This window comes from Pipistrellus hanaki (genome assembly GCF_964339955.1).
Source record: "Pipistrellus hanaki genome assembly, chromosome: 2".
In the NCBI taxonomy this organism is placed as follows: Eukaryota; Metazoa; Chordata; class Mammalia; order Chiroptera; family Vespertilionidae; genus Pipistrellus; species Pipistrellus hanaki.
This window is the reverse complement of record NC_140504.1, coordinates 155180917-155205513: the sequence shown is the minus strand read 5'-3', so window position 1 is coordinate 155205513 and position 24597 is coordinate 155180917. Positions and strand designations below refer to the sequence as shown.

At 39.2% G+C, this 24597-nt stretch overlaps 1 protein-coding gene and 1 pseudogene across 6 annotated transcripts in view; both read left to right on the top strand.

Moving 5' to 3' along the window:
* Positions 1–24597, top strand: part of SGIP1 (SH3GL interacting endocytic adaptor 1) — a 204664-nt gene that overhangs the window by 179869 nt on the left and 198 nt on the right. For all 5 annotated transcript variants that reach the window (XM_084871371.1, XM_084871368.1, XM_084871372.1 and 2 more), the window contains 6 exons: positions 6557–6712; positions 8707–8839; positions 13425–13627; positions 14681–14745; positions 15342–15506; positions 16502–24597. The exon at positions 16502–24597 is cut by the window's right edge and continues 198 nt beyond it. In XM_084871371.1, the coding sequence (XP_084727497.1) occupies positions 6557–6712; positions 8707–8839; positions 13425–13627; positions 14681–14745; positions 15342–15506; positions 16502–16524 (745 nt within the window). In that variant the 3' untranslated portion in view covers positions 16525–24597. The remainder of the gene's footprint in view (positions 1–6556; positions 6713–8706; positions 8840–13424; positions 13628–14680; positions 14746–15341; positions 15507–16501) is intronic.
* Positions 3350–4672, top strand: LOC311617543 (cytochrome b-c1 complex subunit 2, mitochondrial-like; annotated as a pseudogene). Its single transcript has one exon. The product of its transcript is annotated as a cytochrome b-c1 complex subunit 2, mitochondrial-like (transcript).

The window sequence follows — 24597 nt, the reverse complement described above, 5'->3', positions numbered from 1 at the left end:
CAGTACAACAATTGAAATTTCTTTTGACAGCCGAAAACCGACTTCTGCGCATGGGCCACAAAGTTTCGATCACAGTTTGCTGACCACTGGCCTAGTACCTAAGTCAATGGAAGGGGATTATAAGGAAGAGAAGCTGCTTATGTTCGTTAGAAAAGAAGGCCATGGGCTTAGTTATCGGGAGAGTGCAAAGAAGTCACATTTAATGAGGAAGCATTTCTGATGACCTCACATAAATCAAATCCACACATTCACTAGCCAAAACTGGCCAGTGTTTCTGTTGACCAGCTAACATGGTGCTTTCTATGGGAGGACCCAGTTTATCAGTCACTTGGCCAGTAGACTGAACTTTTGCCATTCTTCTCAGATGTTTCCTTTATAAAGACTCACATGATTTCAAAGTGTATTCATAAAGTAAGTTTGCTAATATTTCCATATTGCAGTATTTTAGATTTCCATAACTCACATTCACATGAAATATAGTCATGTTGTATGCTGATAGGAATAATCATTCAAGTTAGAGATTTTCCTTTGGTGAATATTGAGAATATTAATTTTTACATAGAAATTTTCAGATCAACTTTGACATTGGATGGATTATTAAGTCAGCAAAAATCTGACTGACACTTGAGATGCAGTTCAGAAATGTTAGTGAGGAGATTTGGTGTCCTTATATTGCCTTGTATTGAAGACTGTCATTGCTCACTGTACACTGTAAGCCCCTTTGAAGGCAGAGGCTGTTTTGCTCACATTTTAATTGCCTCCCCACTCAAAAAAATAAACTTACACAGTGAGGAATCAATAGATGTTTACTGACTTACGAAACACCACCTCCTCCCTTGCTGACTTGTTTCCAAGAGCAACTTTATCCCCCACCAAGCCACCACTTAGATCTCCTTTTGAGCAACCTGGAGAAGAAACTGAGCAGTTTTCCTACCAATTAAAAAGCATTGGAACCACCACTGCTAACAACAATATGCTGAGTGATGGTATGCATCGGAGTCTAATTTACCAAGTGCTCTAATTATTCTTTTTTTTTTTAAATATGTTTTTATTGATTTTTTTTTAGATGAGAGACATCGATCAGCTGCCTCCTATGCATCCCCTACTGGGGATGTGCCCCCAACCAAGGCACATGCCCTTGACTGGAATCAAACCTGGGACCTTTCAGTCCACAGGCTGACACTCTATCCACTGAGCCAAACCAGTTTTGGCTCTAATTATTCTTTTCTCCTAGATTTATCAAATGATATTCTGCCTGTTCGCATATTGTAAGACATCAAGAAGAGACAGCTTGAAAGGAAATGCAGGCTCAGCACCAGTTTAGAACCATTAAATTAAGCAAAGTTAATAGATCTAAGAGATAGAGAGGGGAGGCAGCAGAGTGGGCACCCAAACTTGTGCTCAGCAATATTCTTCAGAAGAGATGGATGGAGGGACAAAATTCTCATTCAGAGAAGTACAGAGTGATATGTGACTGTATCTGAGGGGAGAGGGTAGCATATGGCAAACCAAGAGAGCTCACCTGCCTTATGCATACAAGCCTATAGCACTTCTTCACATAAGCTATTTTGAATGTGGATCCAGGACTGTCCCAGCTGAGCTCCATGTGTCTCCTCAAGCACAGTTATACAGTACACAGGATGATTATGGGGCAAATAGGTTTCCTAGACTCAAACGTGAGCAACATTTTCATTTATTAACCTCAATTTTCCCAGAAAGTATATTCCTGAACTTAAAATTGTAGAACTGCTACCAGGTTCAGTTGTCCAGATGTATGGGGAAGTCATAAAAAAGTTCACTCATTTTATTTTATTTTATTTTTATTTTATTTTATTTTATTTTATTTTATTTTATTTTATTTTATTTTATTTTCAGTTGTCCAGATGTATGGGGAAGTCATAAAAAAAAGTTCACTCATTTTATTTTATTTTATTTTATTTATTTTAAATATATTTTATTGATTTTTTACAGAGAGGAAGAGAGAGGGATAGAGAGTTAGAAACATCAATGAGAGAGAGTCATCGATCAGCTGTCTCTTGCACACCCTCTACTAGGGATGTGCCCGCAACCAAGGTACATGCCCTTGACCAGAATCGAACCCGGGACCTTTCAGTCCGCAGGCCAACGCTCTATCCACTGAGCCAAACCGGTTTCAGCAAGTTCACCCATTTTAAATATTGACTCTTTCCCAAAGAAGAATAATTCTTTTGAGATTTGTGCTTCTGGCAAAGGTGGGTAACTGATTTACCCTTCCACTCAAAAATACCTCCAAAATACCTTGAAAGCACACAAAATATGTGAAACATTAATTTGCAAAGGACAATTACCCTGGAGAGGGTAGGGGTGCCATGTGATTGCCTAGCTTACCTCTCTAGGGTGTCCAGGCCACGGCCTGGGGAGAGCCCTGCTGATTCCCAGCTGTTCATGGGGAAGTGTGTCACTGAGGCACACTCCACTGCAGAGCTGACTGAGCATGTGTCAGCAGAAGCTAATGGCCAGTAGATATTGCCACTGTGCACTGCAGGAGCTGGCTGTGGAGAAGGGACATACATGGCAGGAGCCTGGAGCTGAAAGAGCATTGCAGGATCTGGGCACTGGGGCAGCCCAGCTACATGCACTACAGGAGTCAGTTGCTAAGCAAGCTTCTGTGCTATGAGGCACTAGCAAAGCCACATGGGCTGCGATACCCATGCTTAGAGGGAAATACATTCACTGCAGGCACCTGGCACTAGATAGGCCCTGTATACTGCAGGAGCCCGCCTAGCAAGCATGCTGGAACCAAGAGGAAAATCCCATCTTCCTGCAATGTCTTTCCAGCGCCCTCTAATGACAAAGCTTAACATGGTGCCTGTTGGCAGAGAAAAAACTTATGTAGGCCCCATTATAATTTTTTTTTTTTTTAGATCAGCAGTAAAAAAGGTGAATTGGAGCTACATTGATTTTATGTGGAAGTTGACACAGTAATTCTAAATTTCATATGGAAATGCAAAGGACCTACAATAGCCAAACAAACTCTGAAAAAGAAGCGTAAATTTGGTGGACTAACACTACTTGATGTCTATAATAAAACCATAGTATAAAGACAGTGTAGTATTGATATAAAGGCAGACAAAAGACATCAATGGAACAGAACAGAGAATCCAGAAATAGGTCTACACATATAGGCACAACTGAACGTCAACAAAACTGCCAACTGGAGAAATTAAGTGAAGAAAGAACTATCTTTTCTGAGCAGGTGGTGCTAGAACAGCTAGATATCCACAGCCACATACTAAACGTGAACCTGGGTCGGCCACTATGTTTCTCGCCTTTCAGCCGCAGTGACAGTTGGTCAGAGGAATGTGGGGCCATGAAACTGCTAAGCAGAGCCAAGTCCTTCAAGAGATTTTATTCCCTCAGAGTTGTTCCCAAAGTAAAGGCCATGACTGCCCCTGCAGGAGGGCCTGTACATCCCCAGGACCTCGACTTTACCAAATTACCAAATGGTTTAGTGATTGCATCTCTGGAAAATTATGCTCCTGCATCAAGAATTGGTTTGTTCATTAAACAGGCAGTAGGTACAAGGACTCTCATTTGCTTCATCGTGTAGTCCAGTCTGACTACAAAAGGAGCATCATCTTTTCAGATAACCCCTGGAACTGAAGCAATTGGTGGTAAATGAAGTGTGACTTTAACAAGGGAAAACATGGCCTAACTGTGGAATGCCTGCAGGATGACATGGAAATTCTAATGGAGTTCCTGCTCAATGTCACCAAAGCACCTGAATTTTGTACTGAAGGGAGGTAGCTGCCCTTCAGTCTCAGCTGAGGATTGACAAAGCTGTGGCTCTTCAGAACACACAGGCTTATATTGAAAGTCTGCATGCTGCAGCTTACCAAAATGCCGTGGCTGATTCCTTGTGATGTCTAGATTATAGGATTGGAAAGGTGACACCAGATGAGTTGCATCACTATGTTCAGAACCATTTTACAAGTGCAAGAATGGCTTTGGTTGGACTTGGTGTGAGTCATCTGTTCTGAAGCAAATTGCTGAATGGTTTCTGAGCATGAGGGGTGGGCTTGGTTTATCAGGCGCAAAGGATAGATACATGGAGGTGAGATTCAAGAGCAGAAAGGAGACAGTCTTGTTCATGCTGCCTTTGTAGAAGAAAGTGCTGCCATAGGAAGTCCAGAAGCAAATGCATTTAGTGTTCTCCAGCATGTCCTCATGTCATGCAAGGCAGCAATGCCACCTGCCCTCTGTACCAAGCTGTTGCCAAGGGGATTCACCAGCTATTTAATATTTCTGCTTTTAATGCTAGTTACTTGGATTCTGGACTCTTTGGGATTTATACTATCTCGCAGGCTGCAGCTGCTGAAGATGTTATCAAGGCCGCCTACAACCAAGTCAAAGCAATTGTTCAAGGAAACCTTTCCAGTACAGATGTCCAGGCTGCAAAGAACAGGCTGAAAGCTGGGTACCTAATGTCAGTGGAGTCTTTTGAAGGTTTCCTGGATGAGGTCAGGTCTCAGGCTCTCATTGCTGGCTCGTACATGCCGCTATTCACAGTCCTTCAACAGATTGACTCAATAGCTGACACATTATAAATACTACAAAGAAGTTTATTTCTGGCCAGAAGTCAATGGTAGCAAGTGGAAATTTGGGGCATGCACCTTTTGTTGATGAGTTATAAACCTGAAACATTGTAGGAAAGAGCTGGACATTTTCTCAACCCATAGCAGCAAACACATGAAAATCCCACATCTATAATGTAATATTTGTCTTGGTTTTCAATGAGGTGAAATATCTTAAAAAGTATAAATGCAGGTAATTATTCCTGCTGACCTAAAGTCAATAAAACATTTTAAGTGTTAAAAAAAAAAGAGTGAATCTGAATCCATACCTAACATATTATACAAAAATTGACTGAAATATCTTATATAATAAAGAGGTAATATGCAAATTGACCCTCACACCCTCATGTCACAAGATGGCTGCCACCACGTTGTCACAAGATAGCTGGAAGGGAAGAGCAGTTGGGAGTGACCAGGCCTGCAGTGGAGGGCAGTTGGGGCTGATTGAGCCTGTAGGGGAGGGCAGTTGTGGGCAATCAGGCAAGCAGGGGTGACCAGACCAGCAGAGGAGGGCAGTTGGTGGAGGCCAGGTCAGCAGGGTAGGGCAGTTTGCCGAGACCGGGACTGAAGGGGAAGGCAGTTGGGTGGGGGACAAGGCCTATAGTGGAGAATGGTTTGGTGGGACCCAGGCCTGCAGGGGAAGGCAGTTGGAGGGGACCAGGCATACAGGGGAGGGAAGTTGGGGAGAAGGGGAGGAACCAGGCCTGCAGGAGAGGGCAGTTGGGGGGGCCAGACCTGCAGGGAAGAGCATTTTGGGGGGACCAGGCCTGCAGGAGGGCAGTTGGGAGCCTGCAGTCCTGGATTGTGACAGGGATGTCCGACTGCCCATTTAGGCCCGATCCCAGAAGTTGGACATCCCTCAAGATGTTCCATATTGGAGAGGGTGTAGGCTGGGTTGAGGGACACCCCCCCATGTACAAATTTTGTGCACCGGGCCTCTAGTCTATACTAATAAAAGGGTAATATGCTAATTAGACCAGGTCAACTGATCATCTTCCGAACATCTGACTTCCTTCCAGACAAAGTCATGGTGGTGGGGGCCGAGGCAGAAGCAGTTAGGGGTGATCAGGCCATCAGGGAGGGCAGTTGGGGGCGAGATCAGGTTGACAGGGGAGGCAGTTAGGGGCAATCAGGCAGGCAGAGGCAGTTAGGGGCTATCAGGCAGGCAGGCAGAGAGGTTAGGGGCAATCAGGCAGGCAGGCAGGTGAGCAGTTAGGAGCCAGTGGTCCCAGATTATAAGAGGGATGTCCAGTTGGAGAGAGTGCAAGCTAGGCTGAGAGAACACCCCCTCCCCCATGTACAAATTTCATGCACTGGGCCACTAGTTTATATATAATATGTCAATTATATCTCAATAAAGGCCTTTAAAAAAGAATTATTCTTCCTTGAAAATAATCATCCTACTGTGTGAACTTATATGTTAACTGATGTAACAATTTCAACCAAGTAGATAAGTTAATGGAATGCAGATTTGTTAAGTCAGAAGCTTAAGTTTACCTCAAGGGTACATGAAAGAACATGCTCAATGCATCAATCATGTCCCTCAGAGAACTAAAATAAGACCCAGTGAATAATGTGATAGCATTGTGCAATTTAATTATCTTTGAATATGCTGTCAAAACTTCAGAAATCAAAGAGAGAGAGAACGAACCATCAAAATAGATTATTCTATTTGTAATGGGAACATGTAGATTCTTCTACAAAAGAAAAGCTGCACTTTTCTTCTTCCAGTTTTAAAAGACATTCAGTGGAATAGCCACTCTCTTTTTTGGATAACTTTAAAACAAACCACTGAGTCTTAAAAATGATTTATATTGAGAGTGGAATTACAAGAGCTTACCTTTCATCTGTTGCATAAGTCTGTTCTTTTTCACAACTGTTTTGATTCACAGCATTCTGATCTGTGCTTCCTCTCTTTCCTCTCATGTGTTTTGATATGCCAGATGTATCGTGAAGATTACTGGAGAAATGGTGTTGTCCTTCCCTGCCGGCATCACCAGACACTTTGCCAACAACCCATCACCAGCCGCCCTGACTTTCCGAGTGATAAATTTCAGCAGGTTAGAACACGTCCTGCCAAATCCCCAACTTCTCTGCTGGTAAATATATTTTGCACAATTTTTTAGAGATGTGTGTAGCTTAGCACTTCATTCTCAGATACGGGAGGGATAAACCTTAGCAATTACTGCTGCTCAGATATGTGTGTAGATTCAAACTCAGAACTTTTACAGCTGCCCAAGTGTTTTGTGATTGACTGTGCATCTGTGCACATATGTGTTTTAATGGCCCATTATCTCAAGTGGCTGGGAAGAGATTTAGAGCAATAAAATCTCTATTAGTGACAACTTATTTATTGTCCGTTTTACTTATCATCAGTAGACAATGGATAAGGATGGTGGAAAATGAATCCAGTGAAAGGAATAAAATGTTATTGTATTAGAATCTTTAAAGTCAAATGATATTTGAATTGTGCGTTACTCTTTACATGAACATGAAAATCTTTTCTGTGAAACATAATTACATTGACATGAGTGCCTCTGTTTAGTATAGTGTGAAAATATGACCTACAGTAACACTGACCTGGACTGGAATCCTGACTCCCATACCTATTAGCTATTCCAGTTTAAGCAAAATTACTTCATTTCACTGACTCTCCATTACTATCTGCTGCTTTGCTGTGTAGCTACAGCTCTGGAAGCTCTAGGTAGCTTGGGTGTTTTTAGATAATAAAACTTTAAACAGCCTGAATCAGCATCTTTACCTCAGATTGATTAGAGGCAAAGTCTCGGAGGCCAGGATTCTCTTCCTACATGCCCCGAGTTACATAGCTTTATTGTGTCCTCAACTGCCTAGACCAGGGCCCCACAGAACCACATAGATCGTGCTGAGACTTGGCTGCCCTCCCTACCCAAACTACTCCCTCTGAACAGAGCAGTGGCAGTTTCAAGGCTCTGATTTTATATATATATATATATATATATATATATATATTTTTTTTTTTTTATGGAGCTGTTCTGATTTGTTAGACTTCCGACAGCTTACTTGTGACCTGCCTTTATAACATTATCACCGCCACTCTTCTGTTTTCTTAGTCTCTAATTTTCTCTTTTTATAACATTTGCTCATCCTTCAAAAGGAAGATAATTCTTCCTTTACAGATAGATTTTAATGAAATGTTTCTAAGGTGTCTAACAGAGTGCCTAGCACATAATAGGTGCTCAAAAAATGATAACTACTGTTTGACAGAGAATATCCTGAAAGTGAAATGTCATTAAACTTGAGTTGTATGTCCAGTTTCTGAATCACTTGGGTTTTCAGTTTCCTCATTATGTGGGAAGTGAGAAAATGCTTTTCACATGCTTATGTGACTTTTGTCATTGATAAGAGCATTTTCAAGATATATTAGGTGGGTCACCTGTGGGTAGGCACTGAGCAAAGCTAATGCTTCTCACAAGAATACAAAACTCCTCAGTTCATCAAGACTGTGCTTGTCTAGTGTAACTACCATGGTAATTATCATTTAAATTACAGGGTCATCTTGTAAGAAAAGTGACTTTTTTATGACTTAGATGCTCTTAGGTGATATATTGTGAATGCTAAAAAGATAGCTTGGTAATTTTACTATCATCATTTTTTGCCGCAGTTGGCAACAAAGACATATGTCCAAATATTTAACTCAGTAATTTCTGAGATACTACTGTTCAAGTCAATACAAAAAAAAAAAAAAAAAAAAATCAATGGATTCAGCTATTTGATTGCATTAACTAACTAAGTCAGAGGAAACTGGTGAAGTAGAAAGAGCTATTAAGTTTGGATTAATAAATAATTCACTCTTTAAAGCAACCAATTATCATTATGATTGGTTAATACTACGGGGTACTCACTGAGATTTATAAAACTGCAATAATGCCTTTCTGTGGGTATTAATCTATTAACTTAATACCATTCAGAATTACAATTGACTTAAAACCATATTATTGTTAATAATATAATCTACAAATTGTCAAAAATGGATGTAGAAATCAGACTGCAATTTGCTAAGATGATTCTTTGTGTCAGGATGATAATAATTTTTTTCTTCCCAATTGAATAGCGATAATACCCAAAGTGATGCCAATAGCAAGGAATTCTGGGTAAACATGCCAAATTTGATGACTCACCTAAAGAAAGTGTCTGAACAAAAACCCCAGGCTACATATTATAATGTGGACATGCTTAAATATCAGGTAAGCCTATTTATACGGCCAAGGTGTGGTTTTTACATTAAAAATGTATATTCTAACATACCTAGCATTAAATAAAAGTAAATAAAATAACATTTCTTTTAATATTATTTAAAAGCTAAAATTATAAGAAAATAGAAATTTTAAAAGATTACTTGCAGATTTAGTGACAAGAATATTAATACATATTCTTACTTTAAACTTACAAGTAAAACATTTTATTTAAATATTAGAAAAACATGCCACAAAATGAAGTTGCAGAAAATTACATCAGTTAAGATTATAAGTATTGATAAGCTTGTTCACTGTATTTTGTTAAGAACATTACTATACTAAAACGTCTTATTTTAAATTGTTAAATGTAAGTACTCTGGTGTTTTTTTCTAATGTGGTAGTCCTGTGAAATAAATTCTATTAAAATTCATGGTAAGAAATAATTTGATGTTAAAAGACTGGTTGGTACAATACAATATAGTATAAAAGAATTTTCTTCTTGTGTCCAGGATTGCCCTCCTCCCAAATTATTACTGGCTTAGTAAATAAGCTTTCAAGCCAGGATTCTACATAGCCTGAGTACCTATCAATTCCCAGTCACTTTATCACCTAGGTTATCTTTAATGTATTACAATTTTTGTTATTAAATATGTTCAAATTATTTTTCTTAAGATAAGGAAAAAACATTATTTTTAAAGTTGTATTTTACTAGAAATTAGTGCAACTTAAACCTAACTCGATAATCACCAGAGAGCTTGTAAATGAATACTGGTTCTGAACTTGTGCTAATTATATATTGACTTTAGGCCCAGTGCAAGAAAGTTGTGTGTGTGGTGGTGGTGGGGGGGGGGATGTGGGAAGCGGGGGAGTCCCTCAGCCCAGCTTGAGCCCTTTCACAGTCTGGGACATCCTTAGCACTGCTGTGGAGGCAGGAGAGGCTCCTGGCACTGCCGCTGCGCTCACCAGCCATGAGCTGGCTCAGGGCTTCTGGCTGAGCAGTGCTCCCCCTGTGGGAGCGCAATGACCCACCAGGGGGCAGCTCCTGTGTTGAGCATCTACCCCCTGGTGGTCAGTGCATGTCATAGCGACTGGTCAACCAGTCGACCATCTGCCCCCTGGTGGTCAGTGCATGTCATAGCAAGTGGTTGAGCTGTCTTAGCATATCAGTAGCATATTACACTTGGATTGGTTGAATCAGGGGTCTTCAAACTACGGCCCGCGGGCCACATGCGGCCCGCAGAGGAGTCTGATCCAGCCCGCCAGGTTTTTTGGGCAGTGAGCGCAGCCGAGGTGTTACAGTAGGAATTAGTAATTCATATAGTCCGGCCCTCCAGCTCTCTGAGGGACCGTGATCTGGCCCCCACTTTAAAAAGTTTGAGGACCCCTGGGTTGAATGGACAACCAGATGACTGGATACTTATATTAGGCTTTTATTAAATAGAATATACATAGATATCTATAGTAAAATCTATTTGTAAATATAGAACTAGATAAAGAGATGTGGACACAGACACAGATACAGACATAGATGTCTACTGGACCCTGAAACTTGTGGAGATTTTGACTTTATTGGTTCAGGGTATGTCCCATATATCTGTATTTGTCTCAAGTTCTCCAAGTATTTATAATACACCCTATATATTGAAAAGCACTCATAATATCATAAGGAAACCATTGAAAGTGAAGTGTATATATATATATATATATATATATATATATATATGATTTTTACAAAAACGCAAATAGATTTGTTTTTTCTGTAAGAATTGGATTGTCTAAGCTTATTATCATCTATAGGTCCAGTGCATGGATTAGTGCACTGGTGGGTCCCTTGGCCTGACCTGTGCCCTCTCGCAATCCAGGACCCCTCAGGGGATGTCAAAGAGCCAGGTTTGGCCTCATCCCCACAGGCCAGGCCGAGGGACCCCCCACTAGTGCACAAAACCATGCACCAAGCCTCTAACATGCGTACAAGATTTTTGCTTAATCTCTTCCCGCCCTCCCCCTTCTCCCTTCTCTCTGAGATTCATCGGCCTGTTCCATGTTTCCATACCTGTGGCTTCTGCTCCTGGGTTGAGCATCTGCCCCCTGGTGGTCAGTGTCCATCAAAGCTACTGGCCAGCTGAATGGTCGGCCAGTTGGCCGGTTGCTTGGCTTTTATATATATAGACTAGAGGCCCGGTACATGAAATTTGTGCACGGGGGGGGGGGGGGGGGGGGGGGGGGGAGAAGGGGTATCCCTCAGCCCAGCCTGTACCCTTTCCAATCTTGGACCCCTCAAGGGATGTCCGACTTCCCGGTGGGATCAGGCCTAAACAGGCAGCTGGACATCCCTCTCACAATCCAGGACTTCTGGCTCCCAACTGCTCGCCTGCCTGCCTTCCTGATTGTCCCTAACCACATCTGCCTGCCAGCCTGACCACCCCCTAACCACTCCCATGCCAGCCTGATTGATGTCTAACTGCTCCCTTGCCAGCCTGTTTGCTCCCAACTTCCCTCCTCTGCCAGCCTGGTCATTCTTAACTGCCCTCCCTGCAAGGTTGATCGCCCCCAACTGCCCTCCCTTGCAGGCCTGGTGCCTCCAACTCCTCCCCCTGCTGGCCATCTTGTGGTGGCCAGGTTGTGTCCACATGGGGGCAGGATCTTTGATCACATGGGGGCAGCCATCTTGTGTGTTGGAGTGATGGTCAATCTGCATATTACTCATTTATTACAATAGATAGGATAGAGGCCTGGTGCATGGGTGGGGGCCAGCTGGTTTTCCCTGAAAGGTGTCGGATCAGGGTGGGTGTTCCCTTGGGGCAGGGACGGCCTGGGCTAAGGTAGGGGCCTGTGGTGGTTTGCAGGCCAGCCACATTCTTCATATTTATCATTAAGTGAACTTAGAAAATAGATAGAATCACCTATTGCAATATGAGTTTAGAGTGTAAATATTAACATTGGCAAGAAACTGAATTCTGGAATTAAGTCCCCTTCCTACTGGCCACTGACCTTGGGCACTTCATCTCTCTGGGCCTCAGTTTCCTCCTCTGCAATTAAAGATAATAATGATTCCTACCTAGATATTTTATAGGTTGTATGAGGAGCTCATTGTATTTCAAAGTACTTTGGAAAAGATAAATGGCCCTAGGCCTGTTGTTCTGTGTTAAAATGTGCTCTGAAAAACCTCTTGTTGAATTGTGTTGTTTTCAATTCTGCAAGGAATTGGGTGGGAGGCACAACTAGTGTTTCTTGTGGGATTGCCCTCAATTTGCAGCATGTTTAGTTTCTGGTCACCAGTATCATCCCCCAATAATAAGGACAATGAAAAACACACCCTCACTTAGCCGCAAGCACCTGGCTGGATAGAACCACTCTGAAGCTGGAACTGCTGAGGACCGAGTGCAGAAACACCGCTTTTGATCCATCTTAACTGATAAATTTTTAAGTAAAAGTTCATTTGCAGAGGATTGTGTTGTTAAAAATATTTAAAGTTTAAAAAATAATAATGATTATCTAACTGCAATTATCCTCAAAAGCCATGCCTGTCATTTTATTTAAAAAACAGCAATGACCCATTTCTGGGCTTGGTTCTGCAGCAGCCACTCCTGCCTCAGGCTGCTTCACCATGGTGTCCGTATGTGCAGACATTGCAAAGTCAATAATGAGCTGTTTATAGTTTTCAAAATCAGCAAAACTCATACTCCATCACTCAAACTGCAAGGGCATAGACACCACCCACTCGCTCCTGCAGTGTGGCGTACTTAGAAAAGGAGAATTTCCTAGAGCTATTCATTGTCACATTGAACAATCAAGGAATAATAACATTGTGAATTTTTTCATTGTGGACCTTTAAAACTCAAGTTGATGTTATTGGCTTTAGATAAAATATATTTTAGTTGGTTCTTCAAACCTGGTTTTCCCTTGGTCAGACTCACAGTTGATTCTAACTAGAATTGACATAGACAACTGAATGCTGCACTTCCACTTAGAGGACCAAGTCCTTATTTTGACAAATCCCAAGAGTAACAGGTTTGCTTTGTCTAATTCACTTGTTTGTTGTGAAGGGCAAATATGATAAGAATATTAATAGGTAACATTAATTAAAACACTGGTCACAGACTCTGTGCCAGGCCCTTTGCTGAGTGTTTCCCATGAACATCTTCAATCTGCCCAATAAATCTATGGGTAATTATCATTGTTGTCATCATTCCCATTTGGCAGATGAGGATATATAATAACTGAGGCACAGAGAAGTTTAGTAACTGGTCCAAGATCACTCAGCTTGTAACTGACAATGAAAACTCACATCCAAGCCTGTCTAACTCCTGGGCCTCAGCCCCTAACTTCCTTAACTGACATAAATTGTATTCTAAACTCCACAGTGCTAGAGAGTTTAGTCCTTGGCTTTATTTTTTAATCTGTAACAACCTCCCCAAAGCACCAGCTCTCCCTCACATGGCACCCTTCATGGCAATTTTCACTGAGAGCAGCACAAACAGCATGATGACGTTTTCATATCTAAGAACATTCCTATGGGAGATAATCCGAGCTTCTGGCTTGTTTCCGGTTAATGGTGGAGGCTTAACTCTTCTCTATCCTGTCATTTGGCAAGGTGTCCGCCCAGGGCATTCAGTCCACACCTCTGAACCTGGCAGTGAGCTGGCGGTGTGAGCCCACCAGCACCGACCTGCGCATAGATTACAAATACAATACGGATGCAATGACAACCGCAGTAGCCCTCAACAATGTGCAGTTCCTGGTCCCCATCGACGGAGGAGTAACCAAGCTCCAGGCCGTGCTCCCCCCGGCAGTCTGGTAAGGAGGCCCAACCCCCTCCTGCCTCCCCAAAGAGCTCCTCTGGACAGAGGGGCCCCTGACTTCGCAGCATCTGTTTCCTCCTGGAGACCACAGCAGGCCTGAGTGTCCGGCTCAGGGAAAGAAACAGAAACCACCGCAGCTATTTTAAGCAGAAATGCTTTAGCACAGGGATTTAGATGCCCACACATACATGGTGGAAGTACTAGAAAAACAAGCTTTAGGCTGATCTCCAGGAATGTTTCCTGGAAGACATAGCATCGGCTGGCCAGAGGAGCAGCTCACCTCAGCCTTAACCAAGAGGGAACATCAGGAGGCTGCCAGGGCAGCCACTGAATTTCAGAACCCCCTTGTCCCTCAGGTGAAGGACGAGGAAGCTCCTACCAGCTCTGCCTTAACTGCCTTTCAACACCCACAACCTGCAGGCTGGACTGGGACACTGTGGTCACATCCCCACATCTCAGGTTGCTGGAGCAGAAAACAGCCAAGAAAGCAGCAGGAGAAAGGCCTCTCTCCCTTCTGTGCTGATCCCAGGCAGTGCATGTGGGTGGTGGAGTCTAACCTGCACCCATGGCCCTAAACACAAGGGAGTCTGAGCAATGGAGGGTTTCCCTTCATAGCCTCCAGGAACAGAGACTGAATAGGCGCTGAGTAGCAATGGCAGCTCCTAGAAAAAATGTTCTGGGTTTTCCATGTGATTGTCAAAGGCAGAAAATGGAACATTTTTTAAAAATGAATGTCAGTCATATAACAGCTCCAATGTCAATGACCTGAACTGATGAACTAGCCCTTCTCATCTATCTTTTCAGTAGATGTGTTTTGAAAACTTAACTGTATTGGCCTATAAATATCTATCCGATAGTGTTGTGGCCGGTTACAATAAGGAACAGGAAAGGAGAGAATTTATATGTGGATAGAGCGATAAACAGATAATGTTTAAATTATAGCTAGAATCTTCAAAATCCTTTTTTTTTAAATTTAACAAAAAAATAAGGCATCTATTAAACAAAAAACCTTGCATATGCAAAAGTCCTTTACCAATTTTATTTTTAGGAATGCTGAACAACAAAGAATATTGTGGAAAATTCCCGATATTTCTCAGAAGTCAGAAAATGGAGGTAATGTCATCACATGCTTACTTTATTTAATATCTGAGGCTGAAATAACTTGCAGGTATCAGGTAACTTAACCAAAATACACTTTATTCTAAAAGCAAGCAAAATATGTCACTGCATTTTGGTATATATGTGTTTCAACCAATAAAAGCAAGTAATTCTTCAATGAATCCTCTGCTTCCCCTTTTTTTGATCCAAACACCACATCAAACAGACCGTATTTTCAGCACACACAAAAAAGAGAGCTTTTAATTAGGTATATTTCCATTCTGTATCAGCTCTCACACTCCCTGATAGTTTAGATATGTTTTACTTTCCTCTGATATCAGTCATAGGTGGGAGAATACGTTGCCTTCTGAGTAGCAAACTTCCAAATTTTTTAATACTGTTTGGCTGAATTACATGTGAATCTGCATGCAGTAGGAGTCACTCATCATATGTAATGATAAATCTTATTCATCACCATTTTGTCCCTGAAACATATACTATTTTCTAACAAGTTAGATTTTGTGTATTTAATTTTGAATACAGTTTCTAAAATCATATCCAGAATGTGGTGTTGACTGTTGTCTTGCAATTATATAATACTCTTTTCATAGGTGTGGGTTCTTTATTGGCAAGATTTCAGTTATCTGAAGGCCCAAGCAAGCCTTCCCCATTGGTTGTGCAGTTTACAAGTGAAGGAAGCACCCTTTCTGGCTGTGACATTGAACTTGTTGGAGCAGGCTATCGATTCTCACTCATCAAAAAAAGGTTTGCTGCAGGTAAGTGTGTATCTTGTGAGTTTCGTTTGCAAAAATGTTGCCTCAGCAACTCTTCCTTCCGAAGAAAAAGTCTGTGATTTCCTCATCTTTTCTCTACTCCTCTTTCCCACTCCCAACTCCCAATTCCGATCTCAGTAGAAAGCAAACCAGTTGTTGAATGAAGAAAAGCTATGACAGTGGACTGAAATTAGAAATTAGGAAAGCCCTGGATACTTATGGCCCTGGCTCTGGTTCTGTTTCTGAGGTGGAACTAATTAATCATTCCCATTATATAGATGTGTACACTGAGGTTAATGAAGTAAATCCTACTTTTGTTACATTGACAACAAGCAAGGTAAATGTTATTTGCCTTGTATTTCTTACCTGAAAACTTTTGTTCTCCAATCTTCATATATTTTAGACTAGTCAGGCTTAGCTGAGATTTTAGTGGCTCCATTTCCCACTTTAACAGCAATCTTAAAGAATCTACCTCAGAGATCCGACCTTGTTGCCCATGAGCTGATGTGACCATGAGATGGGTTTTGGGCACACAAGGTCATTTGTTGGCAGGGGATTCCCCAGCACTGGGGTGACTGTACCTGTCAGTGATTTGTTGGGATAAATTCTGGTTTTTGTGCCTGCTATAATGACATAATCACTAATTACACTCCTTTCACTCTCAGAAATGACCCAGATTGGAAAGTAATTCTATGGCCACTCTTTCTGCAATAAGATGGATTCTCACATCCAGGAACAAATCTCCCAACCTATTCTGAGCAAAACAAAATTTGTGAAAAAATGTTTATATATGGAAATGTGAAAAGGCAACTAGCTGGTCTGGAAAATTAAGAGCCCAAAAAATGTGTTATGTCTTATAATTATTATTACAGCCATCAAATATGCATTATTTGGCTCCTAGGGTTAAGGTAGGAAGAATAGAAATGTTAGCCATTTAATAATCACATTATTGATTATTATATAGTAGGTAACCTGTTGGTATGTATTTTGTTTTACAGGAAAATACTTGGCAGACAACTAATAAATCTTGTGCAAGGATTTGGAAGATTCCTATAGTGGAGAACTGTTGATGAGAAACAGGTTTCAATTTTGATTTGATGAAAACAAATCAAAATCTTCACTTGGGATAAATCTGCTGGAAATACCCATGACTTCTCAGCAGTGGTTTCCCTCACACAATACCATGATGACCAGTCCTACAGTATTTACTTCTAGGTGTAATATTGTTATGGTTTTAAAATGTAATTATTGTATTTGTAAATTGTACTCATTCTAGTAAAGCAGTTAGACACTTGAGTTTTAGCATTTTACCACTCCTGAAATGGATGTAATTTAAACTGTGGTATGTAAATTTAATAGTAGTACTGTTGAATGGCACAGTGCTTACAGAGGTAGGTTGAATTTTGTCAATATATAAAATTTAAATATAATATTGATAGCTATCACAAAGGGGGTGCCACATACAAAGGAAATCAAGTGGAACCAGAAAAAAACTTTTTTTCTTTCAGTTCTTAGTATGGTTTATTCTAGTGCTAAATAAAAAATTCTATCTTCAAATGTTTAGTGGGTTAAATTCAGAAACTATTTCAGAAAAAAATTCTAAGGTTACAGCATATTCAAAGAAAAGCATTAATTAACACTTTTTAAAAAAGCTTTTTTTTCAAACTGCAAATTTCATAAAAATGCAAACTGTGTAAACAGGGCCTCTTATTTTTATAACTTGTGTAAAAAGGGAAAGCAATTCATATTTAAAGTTTAAGTATATGAAATTATAATCAAGAGTAAAGGAGATATTGACATCTTAACTACTTCCCCTCTGTCTACAGCTTAACAAATGTAGAGATTGTTGAATAATCCAGTCAGACTAAAACCAAAGTTGTGATTTTAAAACTTCAAGACTCTCCATAGTTGAGCTGGTTCGCAACGTTTGCACAGTTACTCTGAACAAAGTTTCCCCCACCGAGCATGGAGAACGGTTCCACCTATCTTCCTCTTTACCCATAGGAATCAAAATGTTGAGACCAAAAATCTCATTTAAAAAAAAATGTTTGACCCCTATTTAAATTCAGAAGGAGAATTTTAATCACAATTGTTTGTAATATTTGGGAAGGAAAAAAAATAAGCTTTATCAAAGAGGTTCCACATAGCTGTGTAATAAAGTGCTTTTAGATAAAATTCATTGTATGAAATTATAAATCTTTGCCATTCTGGGGGGAATCAAAAAGAGTTATAAAAAATGTATTATTATTTTATTGTTGCAAGGTATAAACAAGTACTCCATTGGGCCTCACCATGTGGGAATTCAGAATAGAGAAGCACTTCTTCAGGGATCCCAGTTATAAAACCTTCCTTCATTCCGATCTGAAAACACAAGTCTTCCTTCAAGTCATAGAATTTATTTTAAACATGGGCAATTTCGTGTTCTAGGTTATACTGTTAAATAACTGTGGTTATAAGTTGATTTATTTATCATTAGTTGCTAAATTTTTACTTTACATTTACTTCTATTAGACAAAGCCCTTTTAAATTTTAGAATCTTACTCTTAAAATAAGATTGTGACTGGCAGTTGTTTACAGTGGAACTTTCTAAATTGGTATTTGTACTTCTCAGTCAGTCAGTGCTAGCTACCCAGAGGATGTTCAAAGTGATCTGCCTTGCATTAGAAGGATATTCTCAATTGGCTTCTCAAGTCTTGTGTTGAAGTTTTTTAAACAAATAACTAATATACTCATGTTATGTAAAGATATTCTATTTGATTTTGAAACCAAAAGAGAAAATGCAAATTTTTAAATCATATGAAATGTAGGAAAATTTCGAACACTAAAACCAATGGAAAATAAACTGCAGAAAACTGAGAATTATCCAGCATATAAATATAAAAATGTGTTTAAAGTCATCAGTTTGTGAAAAAACGTATTGAAAATTAGCACAAAACATATTAAATGTGTAAATATTACTGTTCTCATGTCTTGCTCTTTATATTTTATTTGGTTCTGGAGTGAATTGGTCGTTAAACACAGGACTTTTTGTCAATAAAAGAATGATTTCGTTGATATTTTTAAAATGTAATTTAAAACATAGATTACAATAATCCCTACATTATTCAAATGCTTCCAGGAACTAAAATTTGAAACAATGAAGATATTCTATGATCCCTTAATTAGTCTTTGTAAAACAGAATGAAAGTTGGTGATTTCAGAGTTACTAAACCTTGAATAACCAGAATCTCAATAGAGAATATATCCCTTCTAGTTCATAAAATAAGTTAAGTAATAACAAACTCATATGAGGGAGATTTGGGTGTTTTTCTTTTACTCTTATAGTTTATATTCTCCTGTTACACCTGTACCCATAGTACTGTGCAATGAAAATTAATGTTAGAAAAAATAATCCAAGACAATGCAAGAGTCTCTGTTATAAAAGAAACATTAAGCCAGGTTCATTATCAATCCCTAAAGCAGAACAACATGGCTAGTACATATTAATATTTTTCAATACTATGGGTTAAAATGAAAAGAAAGGATTTCGTTTACTAGAACACCATGTTCTGAGCAATATGGTTAAAAAGGTTCTGCTCTAACAAGATAGAAAGTATGAATGATACTGCTTTTATTTTGGCAAAATGGAAAGTATGTTTTTCTTTTCAAATAAATTCCATATTTTCATGATATTTTTTAAAAATAAATTCTCATTATGAATTTTATCATAATTAGAATTTTATCATAATTAGAATTTATAATTCCTAAAGATTAAATTTTTAATTCTTTTTAAAGCTCTATTCTTCTCTACACCTACAGCCAAAATGAGAATTCACTGCATGATATTTGGGAATCTATTTTACCTATAAAGGAAGGATGTCCACATTCCACTTGTTTCAAGTGAATAGATAACAGATCAGAATGCCGAATGTTTTGTGTATTTTTACTCCATCTTTATCTACAGAGAGATTGAGACCATAATTAAACATATTTCAATTTCTTCTTTTCAAAGAAACCTGCACAATTCTAGTAACGTAACTGCATTATACTGACACCGTCTGTGTAACCCTAGACAAGTACTGCTCTTTCCAGTTTCTTCTCTGCGTTGAGGGATTTGGATTGCTAGTGGTTTCCAAGCTTTTCTTTTTTCTTTTTCTTCTTTTTTTAATTTAATAAATCTTTATTGTTCAGATTATTACAATTGTTCTTCTTTTTTCCCTCCATAACTCCCCTCCACCAGGTTCCTACCCCACCCTCTGCCCTTACCCCCTCTCCACTGTCATCCATAGGTGTACGATTTTTGTTCAGTATCTTCCTGCATCCCTTACCCCCCTTTCCCCCGAGAATTGTCAATCTACTCCCTTTCTATGCCCCTTATTCTATTGTATTCACCAGTTAATGCTGCTTATCAGTTTTTTTATTCCCTTGGTTTTTAGATTCACTTGTGGATAGTTACATATTTGTTGTTTATAGTTTTTACCTTTACCTTTTTCTTCTTCTTTTCTTAAAAAATACATACCCTTCATTATTTCATGTAATCCTGGTTTGGTGGTGATGAACTTCTTTAGCTTTTTTTTATTTGTGAAGCTCTTTATCTGGCCTTCAATTCTGAATGATAGTTTTGCTGGGTAGAGTAATCTTGGTTGTAGGTTCTTGCTATTCATCACTTTGAATATTTCTTGCCATGCCCATCTGGCCTGCATAGTTTCTGTTGAGAAATCAGCTGACAATCGTATGGGTGCTCCCTTTTAGGTAATAACTGTTCTTCTCTTGCTGCTTTTAATATTCTCTGTCTTTTGCTTTTGGCATTTTAATTATGATGTGTCTTGGTATGGTCCTCTTTGGATTCCTTTTGTTTGGGGTTCTGTGTGCTTCCTGGACTTATAAGTCTATTTCTTTCACCAAGTAGGGAAAGTTTTCTGTCACTATTTCTTCAAATAGATTTTCAGTATCTTGCTCTCTCTCTTCTTCTGGGACCCCCATAATTCTTATGTTGGTACGCTTGAAGTTGTCCCAGAGGCTTCTTACACTATCTTCAACTTTTTGTATTCTATTTGCTTTTTGCTTTTCCAGAGGAGTGTTTTTTGCTTCTTGGTATTCCAAATCTTTGACTTGATTCTTGCAATCCTCTAGTCTGCTTTTAGGTGTCTGTATAGTATTTTTTATTTCAGTCAGTGTATGCTTAATTTCTAGTTGATCCCTTTTCATATCTTCGAGGGTCTCGTTTAATTTATCGACCTTTTCTAGGAAATTCTTGAAAAACCTTATAACTGTGGTTTTGCACTCCATATCCAGTCTTTTGCTTTCCCCCATTTCCTTCAATTGAGGCCTGCCTCTTTGTCTCTGCATTTAGCTGCTTCCCTGAGTTGATGGAGTGGTTTTGCGTGCTAGGTGTCCTAGCAAGACCCAGTAGCTCAGCCTCCCCAGTTACCTGTGGTAGAACTTCTTGGTGCAGCCCTTTGTGGGCTGTATGTGCAATCTTGTTGTAGTTAAGCCTTGCTTGTTGTTGGTATCACTGGGGAGAGTTGATCTCCAAGCCAATTGGCTGTGAGGATCAGCAGTGTCTCCGCTAGGAGGGCTTCTGTGCTCAGTTTGGATGGGGCAGAGTCTCAGGGTGGCACAGACAAGCTTTGGTTTCCCGTCAGCCCCACCCTAAAAGGGCCCTGTTCTCTGAGTCCCATGGCAATGGCTGCTGGCCACGCACACTTTTGAGAGAAGACTGCTCTCGAGTTTCTTTGCCTGACAGTCCAATTTTTCCCTGATCGGAGCTGAATTTTGGTGCAATTGGGAGGTTTTGTTTTCCTCCCGAATGAGAAAGCTAGCCGCGTCTTCAGCCACCTGCCCTTTCCGCGATCACAGATCTCCACATCTCCACAGCTCCTGAGGCTCAGCGTCCTTTTCTTTTTTTCTAGTTGTAGATCTTCCACTCAGCCAGCTTTCCAGTGGTTCTGGACGATGTCTGTTCAGTTCTCCAGTTGTAGTTTTAAAATTATTGTAGTAGGCTACATTTAGGTGTTTACCTTATTCCGTCATCTTGGATTCCACTCCAAGCTTTTCTTAACAGCAGGACTTTTCCTACTAGAATTGTGCATGGAATTCGGTGAAGCAAAACAGCTCAAGACAATGCAGGAGTTCCTCCAGCAGTTTAAATCTAGTTTCCCTGCTCCGTGCCCCCCAGCATAACACCTCAATGATCTATGCAGTTTCTTCCACCTCTGAAATCCCATGATTCTACTTGACTCAAATAGATCCACCTTTGGGAACTTTACAAGGACACTTGTACAATTATAGTAATTAACCGGCATACAATAAAAATTGATATTTACTTAAGCGCTTACCATGTACTAGTCACTATACCTATTAGCTCATTTAATCCTTATATCAATCCCCAAATTGTAGGTACTCTTTTGAATTCCTATTTTTACAAATGCTGACATTGAGGCCTAGACAGATTCATGAATTTGTGCAAAGAGACACAGCAACTGGAAGTAGCCCAGCTATCTTGACTAAGGAGCCCTGACCTTGCTCATTCTGGAACAGAAACTCTTCTGTTTGATTTTGTTACACATACTCTATTTGAATGCCAAAGTAAAAAAAATAGTATCAAAATCAGGATAATTCCAGTAGCAAACTTGTTAGGAAAAATGTGTTTCTCAAAATATGATATGTGGACCACCTGTATTATTTATTTTAAAGGGACAATGATTTTGGCTTAGTCACAACTATATCCCCAGAGCCTAAGAGATAGTAGGTGCCAAAAAAATGTATTTTAAATAAATCTCTAGAAATTGCGTTTAAAAATAAGTGTTTTTAAGCCCTAGCCAGTTTGGCTCAGTAGCTAGAGCATTGGCCTGCTGATTGAAGGGTCCCGGGTTCCATTCTGGTCAAAGGTACATGCCGGTTGTGGGCTCAATCCCCAGCAGGTGGCAGCCAATCAGTAATTCTTTCTCATCATTGATTCTTCTATCTTTCTCTCCCTTCTCTGACATCAATAAAATACATTTTTAAAAAGAAATATGTGTTTTGACAAGCACCCAAAATTTGAGGATCACTGCCCTAATAGATCTCTTAGGTTCTTAGTTCTGACATTATACCGAACTTCAAATATTAAATTGTAAGTTGAACACCATTTTTTCTAGTGAATTTTTTTTTCATTCATCTCATTTTCTCTAATGTTAAAAAAGAGAAAGAGAAAGTGGATTTTTCTAAGAAAATCCTTCTTTTCCTTAGCGCTTTCCTGTTATGCTATTTCAGTCTCCAAGTGGCCTGAAATGCGTTCTCTCATTTTCATGTTTCTGTTCTTTTCTTCAAAGTCTTGAAAGTTTGAAGGAAGCAGTAGGGAGGTTGAAAGCTGTTGTTCCTCTTATCTAACACACAGTCTGAATGAATGTCCCCCTCCTTGCAAAGGAAACTCAGACATCTAACATCTCGGAAGTTGACTCATTTGTCTTAGGCCTTTGAATTGGATGCTTTATAAACATAGACTGTCCCTCCAAAAGAGTTGCACCAATCCTTTTTATTTTCCTTTAAAATAATCATAGGCTATCAAGGAAAGTTGAATGACAGCACTTTCCAATATGCAGATATTGACTAAGGAATGATTTATAGGTTTGTTTCTATTAAGTTTTATTTTTCCAAAAAAATTATGCATTTGAGCAAAATCACATTCGGTCCAAATGCTTTCATTTTGTACATGGTTTTCTGATTAGCAATTTTTTAAAAAACAGAAGCATAATTTTTTAATATCAAAATGAGGGTGATTTCTAGATATTGCTTTAAAAGTTAATATTACAAGTAAACATGTTTCCTTGGATAAGTCAAATTAAACTGTTGATATGAATGAACAAATCAATTCATGTTACACTGAATAAAGAGACTTCCTATGACCCACCCCACCCTCTTTTACTGTGTGCCTTTCTCTCTTGAAGCTTTATTGTATTTTCCTGCTCCCTTTTTTTTCCATTTGGCAAATAACATTTAGATGACAGTCACTCAGGAATTGAACATGGATACCATTACATTACTTTTGGTGCATGAAATAGATGGAGGAAGAATGAGAGAGGAATATAATGTCTTAAGTCTCCAAATATTAAAAACAAAACAAAAAGCCCACCAGCTTCTCTCTTTTGTCATTGCTTTGATGTTCTGTCTGCTGTAGGCTAGAGTTGCATTTTTAATATCTAATTGAAATCTAACCAAAATTCTGGAAGAAATGTCAAAATTTAGTATCTGTGGACAGACCTCTTGACTGACCCTTATGTTTAATTCCTGATTCGTATCTTAAGTGAGTATTCTATGAGAGAAAAGCACCTCCTTGTTGACATTCACCATGGGTTTACCTTCCAAGGGTATTTTCCTTTGATCTCTAGTATTTCTGATCACCTCCTTCTATCCCTAGGCCCTAGGGTAATGCATTGCCTGTTCTGGATACATTGTCTATGTAACCTTAAAAGAAAAGATGTTTTCAGTGAAAAGCAAATATATTTTTATGTGTTCCTAAATGTCTAAAAGAAAATAAGTAAAAAATACTTCTACTACATCCACCTACATACCAGTGTTTTCCAAATCATGTTCAGTTCTACTGGTTCTGGCAAATGTTCATTGTGGTCTGAGAATAAATGATACTATACCATAGTCCCCATTGATAATAAATGTTATTGTTTTAATGAAGTTATTGGCTCAGGGTAACACTTTTTCCCCCTAAAAACACCTTGAAGAAATTTAGAAAAGTTTTAACACCAGTTTACATATTTTTTACCAACTATAAATAATATAACCAACAGGGCTTTGAATGGTTGCTCTAGTTTTATATTTCAACTTTAAGGGAGATTCCTGCCATTTCAAGTGAATTTAAATTTTATTACTACATCATAGTGAATTTAACTTTACCACCTAAAATATTCAAAACAAAATAATGAAATTGTTTTAATATTTTAAGTATTATGACCACATCAGACTACTATTTGATGGTACAAATTCTTTGCAGAGTGAAATTAACACTTGTGAGCAATCTTTGGTAATATTTTATTAAACAGCTTTAAGAAATTGAATCATGATAGATTAATGTTGACAGCACTTTATATAATCTTGTTAGAAATTATATGAAAAACATTTT